The sequence below is a fragment of the Saccoglossus kowalevskii genome, chromosome 19 (assembly GCF_978046115.1).
Source record: "Saccoglossus kowalevskii chromosome 19, keSacKowa6.1, whole genome shotgun sequence".
Lineage (NCBI taxonomy): Eukaryota > Metazoa > Hemichordata > Enteropneusta > Harrimaniidae > Saccoglossus > Saccoglossus kowalevskii.
This window is the reverse complement of record NC_140659.1, coordinates 18,807,823-18,822,333: the sequence shown is the minus strand read 5'-3', so window position 1 is coordinate 18,822,333 and position 14,511 is coordinate 18,807,823. Positions and strand designations below refer to the sequence as shown.

Genomic DNA, 14,511 nt, shown 5'->3' with positions numbered 1-14,511 from the left:
GGTTACGCCAATCTCGAGCATTCGGTAATATTCGGAGCATGTTCGGAAGCGATAGTCGAACCTCGCATGTACAATATTGAAAAACAAATTTTAGTTTGAATGCTGTTGTTTCCGGAAATCTTGGCGAACGCTTATGGAAAATTGTCACATATAACATTGATTAAAGAAGAACTGATGAAATATCGTGAATTTTGTATTTGTAGTGGTAATGAGAGTTAATCAATCAGTGGTACCATTGTCAGTGCGTGGGTTTGGCGCCCGAAACTGTCAACATTTTTGACCATCGGACATCAGCGAACACCAACAGAAAAGATAGTATCGAAAGAAGAGCATGCCTAGACACTTTCTCTGTGATAATATTTCTTAGGAGTCCTTAGGAATTGTTGTTGTATGCACTCGGAATCTTGTTATAGTTACAGTTGCTAATATTTAAAACATGTGAAATTTGTGAAGTCAAACGTTCATCTGTTGAATTTCCGGTTGTGAAATACGTATTTTGACTTTTCACACCTAAACAAACTCAGTGCGCACGTGCGATAACCGTAGTTTCATAATGCGCATACATTTTATGGTCACATTAAAAATCGGCGAGGTTATATCATACTCCGCTAATTCGTTACTTGTGTAAACAATCGCAAACTATCATCGACATCAAAGATGAGCTAGACAATGTCCCTATCAGGATTAATTTGGGTTGAAACAAAAGGAAATAAACCAGTTAAGAGGCTTAAGTGGCCACTTGATAGGCGTCGTGGCTCCTTCCGTTAGTACCTTCCATGCACTAACATATCAAATAATCACTTAGAAATCACTAGGCATGCGTAATCTGTGAAAATATCATGAGCAAAAATGATGTGAAATCAGTAAAGTACTAAGTGAACAGGGTTTAAAAGCACATGTTATTACATCATCGGCAAATAAACATTTCATGCCCTCACGCAAATACATGAATTATCACTCAAAAACGCAATCAAATGTTTCATACCGTATTTGTAGATTATCCCAAGCACAATCGATCTCAGTATAGTCGTATTTCGGAAGTTTCTATGTTCATTGAATACGATTTTGACGTAAAAGTATTTGAAGGTCAATAACTCTACCAGCTCTCAGGCAGCAGACAGCGTCTGTGTCTTCGTTATCTACTGCCTCCAAAACAAAGTAATAAATGTAACTCGAACTGTAGGTGGCGCTATACCGTCAGTTAACAAAGGGCACATTTATGTGAAATATAAGATAGGGCTATAGAGCCTAAAATAACATTTCGGTGACAATGACTAAGTAAAATAATAAAGATCCGTGGTACATTGTGGCCATTCCAGGATGTAAACTCGTTCTTTCAAATAAATAAATGAATACAACATATATTAGTATATTAGGCCCATTTTATATGATATTTCAATCGTGTGCATGCGACGCAAAACTTAATATATTGCCAATTAATTATTTCCATGAGATAGCAAATTTAGTATTTTTTGGCAAATTTTTAATTCATTATCAGTATCAGTGTGTTTAAATTTCCACGAATTAACATTATGGCATTTTACGTCTGTCAAATAACGGCCAAATAAATACGTGGAATCATTAATTACTAAGGACTTGGCGTAGAATTGGAAATTATTCCAAATAAACAAATGTCCAATTCGGGAACAGGATAATAGTATATTTGGATATTGATGAACTAGTAGGGCGCCACCAGGATCCGTGGTACATCATGGCCATTCCAGGATGTAAACTCGTTCTTACAATAAATTAAATACAACATTAGTATATTAGGCCCATTTTGTATGATATTTCCATTGTGTGCATGCGACACAAAACTTAATATATTGCCAAATATTTTGATTTCAATTATTTCCATGGGATACCAAATTTAGCATTTTTTGGCAAATTTGTAATTCATTATCAGTATCAGTGTGTTTAAATTTCCGCGAATTAACATTATGGCATTTTACGTCTGTCAAATAATGGCCAAATAAATACGTGGAATCATTAATTACTAAGGACCTAGCGTAGAATTGGAAATTACTCCAAATAAACAAATGTTCAATTCGGGAACAGGATAATAGTATATTTGGTTATTGATGAAATAGTAGGGCGCCACCAGACGGTTTGGCTTAGCAAGTGCGTCGTGCTTCTTTCATGAAGTTGACGCTGATTGTGCACAAAGGAAGCCGCTCATCCCGCCATTGGATGGCGGCACATCGTGTATGTGGTGTTTACAAAGGACGTGGAGATGATCCGTGGTACATCGTGACCAATAATAAAATGATTGGTTGTCCAACTACTGGCGTGTCTTTTATTTCTGAGCTAAATGTGCAACCAAAGTCCCGCCATTTATTTTTCATGGTTGTTCGACCATAGTCGTCTGCACCAGTATTGCTAGTTCTAAGTTTGGTTTACTATGTTGAAAGTAATGGTACAGCATTTTAACAGTGAATAAGTACTGAGAAATAATTTTAAACTCATAGTTGCTGTCGACATAGGAAGTAAAGTAAGCAAATAACACCGAATAAACGGCAAGGTAAAGACTATGTCTAATTATAGTAAATACGTACTGCGTGCGTGACTCGAACCGGCGCTCGCGTACGGCACCTAATCGCCTAGCTATGGTTTACTATGTTGGTCGTTCGACACCATATTCTCTTTCGGTACCGACGCCAAACTCGGCGTCCTGGGAAGGAAATCTACTCACCACGTCACTCCACCTCGAAACCTTTCGTTCCCGGAAACGTACTTTCCAATACGAGACTGATTTTTTTTTATAAGTTCGGCCATTTGAAATCATATTCTGGACAAGATTTTTATCAATTAAATGGTCTGCTTCCATTGCTGCTCCAAATCATTCGGAAAATGGCAGCGCAAAAACCGCGCAAATTCATTTCACCGCCACTTTACAGCGGTTTTCACACAGACATCAGTTAATTCCGTTACCCAATTTCACATCGACCAGACACGCCCCAAAACAGATGACGACATTTGACAGGATCGGCCAATGCGCATGCGTATAAAACAGCTGGTACTAATATCCTAATTTCCTAATATCTTATTTTGCACTCGTACAATGCAAAATACATATTTAATTAGGTTGGTTGGCCATCAAGTACCATCCTATGGTACCCAATTCATATATCATCAATACCATAGTACAGAGTTATGTTAACAACGAGTCAACAATAAGACTAATATACTAAATATGTATTTAATTAATTGTAAGGATGAGATTACATTGTGAAATAGCCATGATGTACCATGGATCAATAAAGCAGAATTTGGCCATAACATCAATCTTTAAGGAAAAAATATTCGACCCCTCCTTCAGCCTTGATAAAAAGTCACTGCCCCCCCCCCCACTGTGGCTTCGGAAAATATGCTGACCCCCCTCTGTTTCCCTCCCCCAGAATAATAAATGGTCATTCCCTTAATGTTGATAACAGCATCGAGATACAAGTGAAACGTCGTTGCTTTCTTGACACCAGCTGGCGCAATTTATGAAAATGATAACAGTTTGATAGTTTTTAGATTATAATTAAATTGTGTCAATCAAGTAATTTACGACTACATGAAACGATCAATATAATATCAACCTACAATAACTTGTTTCTGATCAGCGCATACGACAAATGGATAAGACCGATCACGACTTTTTTCTGGTCTCTGCCAAAAATCTGTAACTACTGTCATCGCGTCATCGTGTTTTGAATATCTCAATGCCAGAAATAACTATTCCAACCTTATAGAATATAATCTAAATCGTCAAACTATCTCCAGACTTTTATCTGATCAGAGTTTTCACTCATTTGCGTCGAGGGGGTGCGGCAGAAAGTGTGTGTTAGAATCGTTGGCAGCATCCATCACTCTACACATAGAGGGCGTTTGCTCCCAGCTTGCGATCGAACGCCCTCTGTGTGGAGGAGTATGCGCCAGTATCAAATTGTATATCGGTAGAAATGTACAATCATAAATAAATAAAACTGCGCGACCATCGTTATATAACCAGGTCGCAAGTACACTTGAATAAAGTAAGGAGGCGCGCTCCTATTGACGTGGCCGAATTAGACGTCCGTGGGCTGGGTTTGTAAATTGATTTGTCATTTTTTTTGCCTGGCGCGTGATAGACCCGAAGTTCCTACAACCCGATATCATAAGCCGATCAGTGTATATACCGTAGACTAGTTTATGGTTCATGGATTATACATAATACACAAAATAATATAACGATCGTTTACCATGACGATTATATCAACCCTTAACGTCCACAGGAACGTTTGTTTCGAGCCACCCCTCCAAACTAACCCTTGTGGCAGATTGAACCACTACAGTGTGTATTTAATAGGCGCCCTTAACGACAAGGAGGGGAGATGCGACAAAAATAAATAGCCAATCATCTATCTTGTATCAAAACACAGTAGAGCGTTTTTTTAAATGGCGACCCAAGCAGAACAGATCACGCACCTTTTCAATATAAAAAGTCTAACCACGTTTACTAAAACAATGCAATTAAGGCATTACTAGCTGAAAAAGGTGAGTTTGTTGCAACGAGAACAGGGAGTGGCAAATCACGAAAACTGTGAAACAGTTCAACACTTGAATGATCAGTCGAGTTGACAGTTACATTACTTTGTTAAAACATGATCGACATATATATTTGTCACTTTGATGACGAAGTATGCCTCAAACAGTCTGCAACTTTGGCATAACCAAATTGTGGAAAACTGGCTGAAAAAATGCAGCGCCGTTTTTTGGGGTTTGGCATCTTCAGACTTTTATCTGATCTGAGTTTTCACTCATTTGCGTCGAGAGGGTGCGGCAGAAAATGCGAGTTAGAATCGTTGGCAGCATCGATCACACTATACATAGAGGGCGTTTGCTCCCAGCTTGCGATCAAACGCCCTCTGTGTGTAGAGTGTGCGCCAATATCAATTTGTTTTCTCTGTAGTCATTCGTCAATGAAATAAAGGGATTTACTATATTCTAAACTAAACGATATACACAACTACACCATGTTGATGCGTTGAACTATTTTCAAGTTGCATTAATTACCCAGCTACGTCAAAGAATTAATTCGTCACAAGAGGGCGTGCCCCAAAGAGCAGCAATATTATATATTATAAACATATTATAAGGTTATTACGAAGATACCTCAAAGTATGGACGAAGACAGTACAGCGGCAGTATCGACCGACGCGGAGCGGAGGTCGATGCGACAGCGTACTGTCTGAGTGCATACTTTGGGGGTATCTTCGTAATAACCTTATTATTGTACATCTTTTCCTGCCAAGGATACATCATGGGAATGCCGAAATCAGAGAACTTCTTCGTATGGAGTCCGGTCAAACCCTAGTGGCAGCCATGTTTGTTTTTATTATTAGAGGACGCTTACGCGCGTAATCATTCCATATTTGGAATTAGCATTTCCTAATATGGTAGGATGAAAATACTCCGTAAAATACCGCAAAATTACGGCACGCTGTAACGTATGGCGTTACGGTGACAGATATATAATAATACATATTATTCCTATGTTCGCTAAACTCTATATATCGACTATGGCGAATAGGCTAGCTAACTTTAATAAACACAATTATGTACCTGGATTTTAAGACTATCTAAATATCAACTATATATTGGAGAAGTGAAAGGGGCTTGGCAAAGAACAGAATACTTTGAGCCTCGATTATACTATATTTTCGCATATCTTTTGCTTAGTCTCGGTGAAAGGTGAAAGCTGTGCAGTTCAAATTACTATTGTGGAGGCGCGGCTCTCTACAAATTTGCTGATTCGTCACGCCTAACTTAGAATCATGTGTTACCATCCCATCAAACTTGGCCATTTGTTTAACATAAAATACCCAAGCTGATCCCACACGGGTTGGTGGGGTCGGCACCAAAAAAACCGTACGATTCAGACTATGCTCATTAGTGGCGTTCATGTTAGAAATCTTGGCACGTGCCATGACTCAGGACCGATCTCGGTCCCGATAGATGCTCGGGACTGATTCTCGATTTGCCGCCTGAATGCTAGACACGAACCGAATGTCACAGATCCGAGGATTGGCTAAGCACGCGGGAGCACACAATGAATGGTGATGACAAAGTGCATACAGTTAACTAAGCTATTTTATTCTCTAGACCTCATCAACAGATATTCATACTCAGAAATTAACATGAAACTTGTGCACAAGAACTTATCACTAATAAATCACGTTAATCAACAAATCAACGACTTCAATCTATTATCCATTTATGCGAAATACAACAATATGCTTAATACACAGTTACGTAAAACCAAGTTGAGCCATACAAGGCCTTCGGGTCAGGGAATTAAGGCAAAGCAAAACTTTGATAAAGTTTACAGTATTAGTGTTCTATTGTAGTCCTGCAGTGTTCTGTTACGCTCCTCAAATCTTGGCATCGACAATACTTCAACTACCATCCACATCAAGTCCATAGAGCTTCTAACACTGCCTGTACCACCAGTAACCGATCCGGGTAGATACAATAGAAACCATTCACCACCAGTTGCCAATATTAACGTATGTCCACACGACCACGATACACCAGTTCACGATTACCAAGCCAAGGTTGATATGCCGTCACTCCCCCTGTTCCACTCAGCAAAGGACAGAACCACTGAAACCAACAACTCGCCCTGTCTGTACACAGGTATAAACGTACCGCTGGTTGACTATTAGTCTGGTTCTGTAGCATGAGCAAGGTGACGAAGAGCCTGAAATGCCCTTACAAACTGCTGCAAGGCAGAGCTGAATACAGTGCTCACACTTTGACGGCTCGTGGTGTACTGACTTGCCACGTCCACCACACAACTCACATGAATTTACATAACAAAGCCACCTGCAAGACGCATGCAACCTTACATTCCCATTCATACGCAAATACCCACGTCATACGCTGTACAAAGCAAATGCAACACTTGGCTTGGTTAAGCTCGACCAAGGGTCGGGCCAATTTTATTTATAGATTTAGCTCGCATTTACATAGCAGAAAACTAGGCTGATTTTCCTACAACATTGACTCCCCTCTCTAGAAATGTATCTACTCATGATACACTTTCCACAGGGAAATCAGAGCCTCACAAATGTACCTATTCAACTCTACTGAGATAGTCGGCCCCAACATTCTCAGAACCTTTAATACCTTCAATACGAAACCTGTAGGACTGCAATGCCAAAGGCCAAAGCCCAACGCATCACCCTTGCATTTACCATTTTGGCCCTCTGCATGTATACAAGAGATTGGTGGTCTGTCTGAAGAGTAAACATACGGCCATACAAATATCCCTCACTGTATATTTTAAGGCATGTGCTATGGGGTAGGGTCTCTGTCTGATTGGCCCACATGTAGTCAACTTTATCTCATGTTCATATAGTGATATCCTCCCTGGCAAATCTGTGAGTACTTCGCTGTACTGGGCAAGTAGCTGCCTCACTGCAACACCTTGCTCCAAAGTAAGGCTGTCACTCACCTTCACATCATTAGCAGTCTGCGTTTGCTGCAAGACTGGCACTGTCAACAAGTCGCCATGTGGTTGTACAGCCTCGTGCCCTTGTTCCGGGTCTGGTTCTGAGTCAAGAAGTGCTGAGGATGCCGTCACCTCCACATCATCCTTCTCCTTGGGGGCCGCTGAGCCAACTACATCCTCTGCTTTCCTGCAAACATACAACTTTAGTAAATTTGAATGGAATGTTTTTACTTTACCACCCATGTCAATCTGATAATCCACATTACCGAGCTTTGCCACCACTGGAAATGGGCCCTTCCACTGCAGCAACAGCTTGTTACTATCAGTGGGAAGTAGTAGCAGAACATAATCACCCACCTTAAACTGACGTGGTTTACTCTTTCTATTGTAAAACTTCTCTTGTCTCATCTGTGCCTTCTTTAGGTTCTCATGTGCGAGTTCACACGTCTTTTCCAATCTTTCCCTCAGATCGATAACATACTGGTAGGTGGTCCTTACCTCTGTCTCTTCTACCTCGCCAGTCCACAGCTCTTTAAGTATGGATATTGGACCTCTAACACTCCTCCCATATATCAGATCAAATGGTGAAAACCCAAGACTAGCTTGTGGCACCTCACGATATGCAAATAAAAGTGGTGCTAGGTAGCGATCCCAATCTTTGGGTCTCTCGGAACTCATTCTCTTCAACATTTGCTTCAGTGTGCCATTGAAACGCTCCACCAGTCCGTTACAGGCAGGATGGTAGGGTGTTGTAGTCAACTGTTTTATTGAAAGTAATCTGCTCACCTCCTGCATGATACCCGATGTAAATTGGGAGCCTTGGTCACTCAAGATCTCCCTCGGTACACCAACCCTACAAAAAACATCCACCAGTGCCTCTGCTACTGTAGTAGTCTCAATATTCTTCATTGCCACTGCCTCCGGATATCTTGTAGCATAATCTACGACGGTGAGTATGTACCTATTACCCTTGTCAGTTATCGGGAAGATGAGTCCCACAATATCTACTGCCACTCTCCTGAATGGGATGTCAATACATGGCATGCGTCCCAAGGGTACCCTTACTACTCTACCCTTTGGACTTGTTCGCTGACAAATATCACACGACTGGACATAACGCTTCACATCAGACTGAACACCAGGCCAGAAGAAACTAGTGAGTACCTTATCCACAGTTCTTTGAACTCCTTGGTGTCCTCCTAATAGTGACTCATGGGCTATCTTCATAACCATAGGACGAAGCCTGCAGGGAACTACAACTTGGTGAATGCAGTCACTGCTCCCAACCTTTGGAGACTGGAATTCCCTGTACAACACATTCTTGAGAACAATGAACTTGGACTTGCGGCCGTTTCTGTCTATCCTCTCATGCCCCTGATCTGCCAAATACCTACATCTCTTAAGGGTTTCATCATCTCCTTGTTCTTCTCTAAGCTTCTGTGGTGTAATGACCTCAGCGAAGTCATCAGGTACCTTCAATGGTATGGTCAGCCTACCTTCTGCCCTCTTCTGTGCCCGTGTCTGCATTGAAGATGTGACCTTAACTTTCCTCGCGCACTCAGTGTCTACACCCTCTTCAGTCCACTTGGGGTCAGGGTCTTCGGGTCCTCTACATCCTTCAATATTCCCCAACACTAGGTCGTATACTGGCTTCTCCATACATAGGGCATCTACAGTACCAACATAGAATGGTGTGTTAATGTATATTGTGGCTACTGGAGCCCTTCTAATTGTTCCATCTATCAGAACACATGACTGATGCTCGCCTGTAAGTTGGCTGTCAAATACCAAATCCCTGCGAACAACAACACCACTACACCCACTGTCCCTAAGAACCAACACCTTTGTCTTACCAACAAACCCACTTAGCACTGGCATAGCTCCTGTGGTGTGCTTATGAGATGACATACTTGTGGCTGGTGACTGCAGAGGGCCTGATACTCTACCACTTCCCAGCCCTTTGGCAGGCTGTTTGCCCCGTTTCATCGGTTTACCCTTAGCAGTCCCCTTGACCGTGTCCCCTGTCTTTAGTGGCACATGTCTGAAACCATTACCCTGTGGTGCAGATTGGTTGAACTTACTTGAAACCATGCTGGATGCCTTCAGACTAGCAGGCGCTCTGTGGTTACAATCCTTAGCCATGTGGCCTTTGCGATGACAAACATAACAGGTCAAATCTTTAATAAGCTGGCTCTTCCTAATTCCAGCTGCTGAACTCGATTGCGATGGTGGAGTAGGAGTCTCTGGCTTACCTACTGCAGCTTGTGGTGCCTTTCCACCACTCCACGACTGCTTTTGTGTGGAACGCCCGAATGAGGAACCTCTCGCCTCAACGAACTGCTCTGACAACCTTGCCATCTCAGTCAGTGTCTTTGGGGATCGCTCCTTCACAAAAATAGCCAGGTCTTGACCACAACTGTTCAAAAACTGTTCCTGCAAGAGAAGGTTCTTTAGACTATCAAAATCTTTGTCAATCTCTGATAGATCAACCCACCGAGTAAACAAATTCTCTATTCTGGCTGCAAACTGAATTGCTGATTCAACACGGTCTGGTTTAGCCATTCGAAATCTGGTACGAAACCCTTCCTCTGTTAGGTTGTATTGTTTGAACAACGCCGTTTTTACTACTTCATAATCATTTATCTCTGTAACTGCTAGACGACAGTAAACATCAAGAGCTTTACCTGTGAGCAATGTGCTCAAGTTAGTAGCCCAATCTACCTTCTTCCATCTGACTGACACAGCATATCTTTCAAATCGCTGTATATATGAATCCAAATCATCCTTACTATCCTGAAACATGGGGAGTTTGGGGGCCTTTACATTATAGGCTGGCCTATGCTTGCGCTCATCCTCATCACTCTCACTGCCACATTCATCACTCTCACCTTTCCTCAACACATCACTTTTTACCCGTAGCTCCATCAACATTCTTTCCTCTTTCTTTATCTCCAGCTCACGCTTCCTCAATTCTAACAACTCCGCTCGTTCACCTCTAGCATCTCTCTCCCTCTCTCTAGCAAACTCAAGCAAATCCGCCCCTGTCAGTCCTGTCTCTCTTCCAAAGTCTAGCCACTTCTCCATATTAGGCGCCGGATTCAGCCTGCAAATCTAAACTGAAATACGATGGGAGCATCTACCAAACCAGATCGCCCACGCCTGTGTACATAAAGACGGCACTGTCCCTTGCCGAGTGGACAGCCAGGAGAACGGATATCTGAAATAAGCTAAGCTAAGATAAAACCAGACAATATATTAGTAAATGAAAAATTACAAAATTACCTGTGCAGCGAAAGGAAAAATTATAAGCACCGTGAGACAACGCCAATCAGTGCGGGTCACCCGTTAAGATGCACGTGCTCGATTTTTTTTTGTATAAGCCAATCCTGGCACGCTCGCCAAAATGTCACAGATCCGAGGATTGGCTAAGCACGCGGGAGCACACAATGAATGGTGATGACAAAGTGCATACAGTTAACTAAGCTATTTTATTCTCTAGACCTCATCAACAGATATTCATACTCAGAAATTAACATGAAACTTGTGCACAAGAACTTATCACTAATAAATCACGTTAATCAACAAATCAACGACTTCAATCTATTATCCATTTATGCGAAATACAACAATATGCTTAATACACAGTTACGTAAAACCAAGTTGAGCCATACAAGGCCTTCGGGTCAGGGAATTAAGGCAAAGCAAAACTTTGATAAAGTTTACAGTATTAGTGTTCTATTGTAGTCCTGCAGTGTTCTGTTACGCTCCTCAAATCTTGGCATCGACAATACTTCAGCTACCATCCACATCAAGTCCATAGAGCTTCTAACACTGCCTGTACCACCAGTAACCGATCCGGGTAGATACAATAGAAACCATTCACCACCAGTTGCCAATATTAACGTATGTCCACACGACCACGATACACCAGTTCACGATTACCAAGCCAAGGTTGATATGCCGTCACTCCCCCTGTTCCACTCAGCAAAGGACAGAACCACTGAAACCAACAACTCGCCCTGTCTGTACACAGGTATAAACGTACCGCTGGTTGACTATTAGTCTGGTTCTGTAGCATGAGCAAGGTGACGAAGAGCCTGAAATGCCCTTACAAACTGCTGCAAGGCAGAGCTGAATACAGTGCTCACACTTTGACGGCTCGTGGTGTACTGACTTGCCACGTCCACCACACAACTCACATGAATTTACATAACAAAGCCACCTGCAAGACGCATGCAACCTTACATTCCCATTCATACGCAAATACCCACGTCATACGCTGTACAAAGCAAATGCAACACTTGGCTTGGTTAAGCTCGACCAAGGGTCGGGCCAATTTTATTTATAGATTTAGCTCGCATTTACATAGCAGAAAACTAGGCTGATTTTCCTACAACACCGAACTCACGCCCTCGGTGCTGAATTCAAGAGAACATATACTGATTCATACTAGTATGAAATAACGATGGAGGGAAGTGCAGATAAATATGGCCGGATGCTGTAGTAATGAATGAAATGAATGCAAACCGTCGTCAGCGACGCATACTTATGTGCTGCTGCAACCGCTATTTTCTTGCAATATACATCGGCGTGAAAACATAATTGTTTTTCGAATCTTCTTTGTCGTTCATGTGCACGATCACTCGTAATAAATACCATAACAACAGATGGACATGATGTCAACATAGAAATTATTCTCATCGTCATATGCCTATCATTTTCCGTATTTGGGTCAAAAACAGATCGACGAATGAGGGCGTGATTTCGGCACGAGCCGAGTGGGTCCCAAATGGTCGCGACTAACGTGAACACACCTTTTGTGTTCTCTCTGCAAACACAAAGGATTACAAATTACGGCACATGCCAAGATCCCGTAACGTAAACGTAGCAATTGAAAGTAATGCATACGAATGTTGACAATTCATTGCTAAGTAAAAACGACCAATGACCACTACTACTATACATTCCGAAAATAAGGACAATATACTGGACATCCTTCAGAAACACACTGACAGTGAGCCACTAAGTAGATTTGTGATCTCAGAATCAAAGGTACTCAAGATGTTAAATAGCCTGACACTATTATAGATCTCCCGGACATTCACCCGCGTATCCTGAAAAATATAGCACCCTTACTTTGTAAACCATTAACTAGTATAATCTTCCATTTCTCGCATGCTAAGAGTTGGTAAAAGTTATCCGTTTGTTGGAAATATGTTACAGCTTGCTGGCGATGTTGAGAGTAATCCAGGACCCGATTCCGACATTATTAAAGCAATTCAAGCCATGAAATGTGAATTACTGGAAGAAGTCAGAGGCACGGGTAGGAAACATAATAATGAACTTTCTGAGCTAAAAGCGAAGCAGTGTGAACTTTTTTCAACATGCGAAAACCTTGATAAGCAATTTAATTCACTGCGATCTACAGTAAATCGTATCCAGCCAGAAGGAAACTGGCCACGTTAACCAACTCAATTATGATGCGTTAGATAAAAAATAGATAATATTTTATGTCGTATGGAAGAAGTTGCACGCGATGCTGATTCTTTGGAAACATTTTCGAGAAGGGATAACATCAGTCTGTATGATATTTCGGAAACAGAAAAGGAAACAAATGATGTCTGCAAAGACTAAGTGGTTGAAATATTAAATCGCCATGCAACGTCAAAGAAATGAGTCAAACGTGATATCGTTAGGGCCCATCGTACAGTGCAGCAGAACCAAAGAGGACGTGTTCGCCCGATTATTGTTAAATTTCATTATGGTGTAGACAAGGTGATTGCTTTGGCCGCCAGACCAGAGCTGAAAAAATCGGACATTGGCATCGGTAACGATTTAACAAAGAGGCAGCGGGCAACTCTAGCAGAGTTAAGGAGAGATGGTAAAAGGGATTATTTTAAACGTGGTAAACTTTTTATTGAGGGTCGCACCTCTCCGTCATCTACCACTGGCACTGTCGCTACGCATCGGACATCGTCATTACCCCCACCAATTCCAACACCACCACCAGCAATTAATCAGATGGATCGTAACCAGGCTACCGGAGCACGTCCGAGAACTCGTTCTCAGGTTAAACACAGCGCACCGATTACTCACGAATAACGGCTAAACCATGGCTCTCAGAAAGTGAGATTTATTTTGTGGAATGTACGGAGTCTGAAACAAAAACTTTTTAATCCAGATTTTGTTAATTCTTTGTTATCTTTTGATGTTATTACCATTATAGAAAACTTGGGCTGAAAACCATTTTGATGATAACTTTCCCGGCTTCAGAGCATTTAGTACATGGCGTCCAAAAGAGCTCGCCGTGGTAGATTTGAACGTGTATTAATTAAAAGTTATCTGGTTAAATACGATGGGTTTATTTTTGATTTTACAAAAGATTTACTTATTGCCAGTACACATGCCTCCCCAATGTTAAACTTTTCACGATGGTATGGGTGTAGAAAATGGTATTGAATTGTTTGAATCTGGTTTACTCGATGTTTTAGGAAATTTGCCCGATGTACATGTCATTGTTTCTGGTGATTACATTTTTGATGACAGTCCTTCTTTTGTGATCAGTGATGTAACGGAATATGAAGAAGATACTTTCGCATTACCACGAGTTTCTAATAGACAAGGTCATTAACACTTTTGGACGGGCGTTGTTGTCCCGTTGCATCTCTTTCAATTTACACATGTTAAACGGCAGGGTGGGTCGGATAATAAAAATAACGAGGATTTTACTTGTCTTTCACATTCTGGTCCCAGCGATATTGATTATATTTTAGTATCCACATCATTGTATAACAATTTGTTAAATTTCAATATTCCGTTACGCATTGAATCAGATCACTTACCACTTACTTTTGACATTATACTGTATGGTTTAAATAAAAATACTGAGCCCAACTGTGAATCCCCAAATGGTATAAGTAAATTTGTGTGGTCTGCGGACCGTGCCGATGTATTTAGGGATATTTTTAAGGAAGAAGGTAACAAGGCTGGCCTAAATGTTATCATTGATGACCCAGCCACAGATATTAACC

The 14,511-nt window shown here is 41.4% G+C and overlaps 1 protein-coding gene across 1 annotated transcript; it reads right to left on the bottom strand.

The window, feature by feature from the left end:
- Positions 1-7,219: 7,219 nt before the first annotated feature.
- On the bottom strand, positions 7,220-10,564 carry LOC146730601 (uncharacterized). Its single transcript, XM_085493725.1, has one exon. The coding sequence runs from the start codon at positions 10,562-10,564 to the stop codon at positions 7,220-7,222; it is 3,345 nt and encodes a 1,114-aa protein (XP_085349851.1).
- Between the last annotated feature and the right edge of the window lie 3,947 nt (positions 10,565-14,511).

Coding starts and splice junctions, on each gene's coding strand:
- LOC146730601 (XM_085493725.1), bottom strand. CDS start 10,564: ATGGAGAAGTGGCTAGACTTTGGAAGAGAGACAGGACTGACAGGGGCG.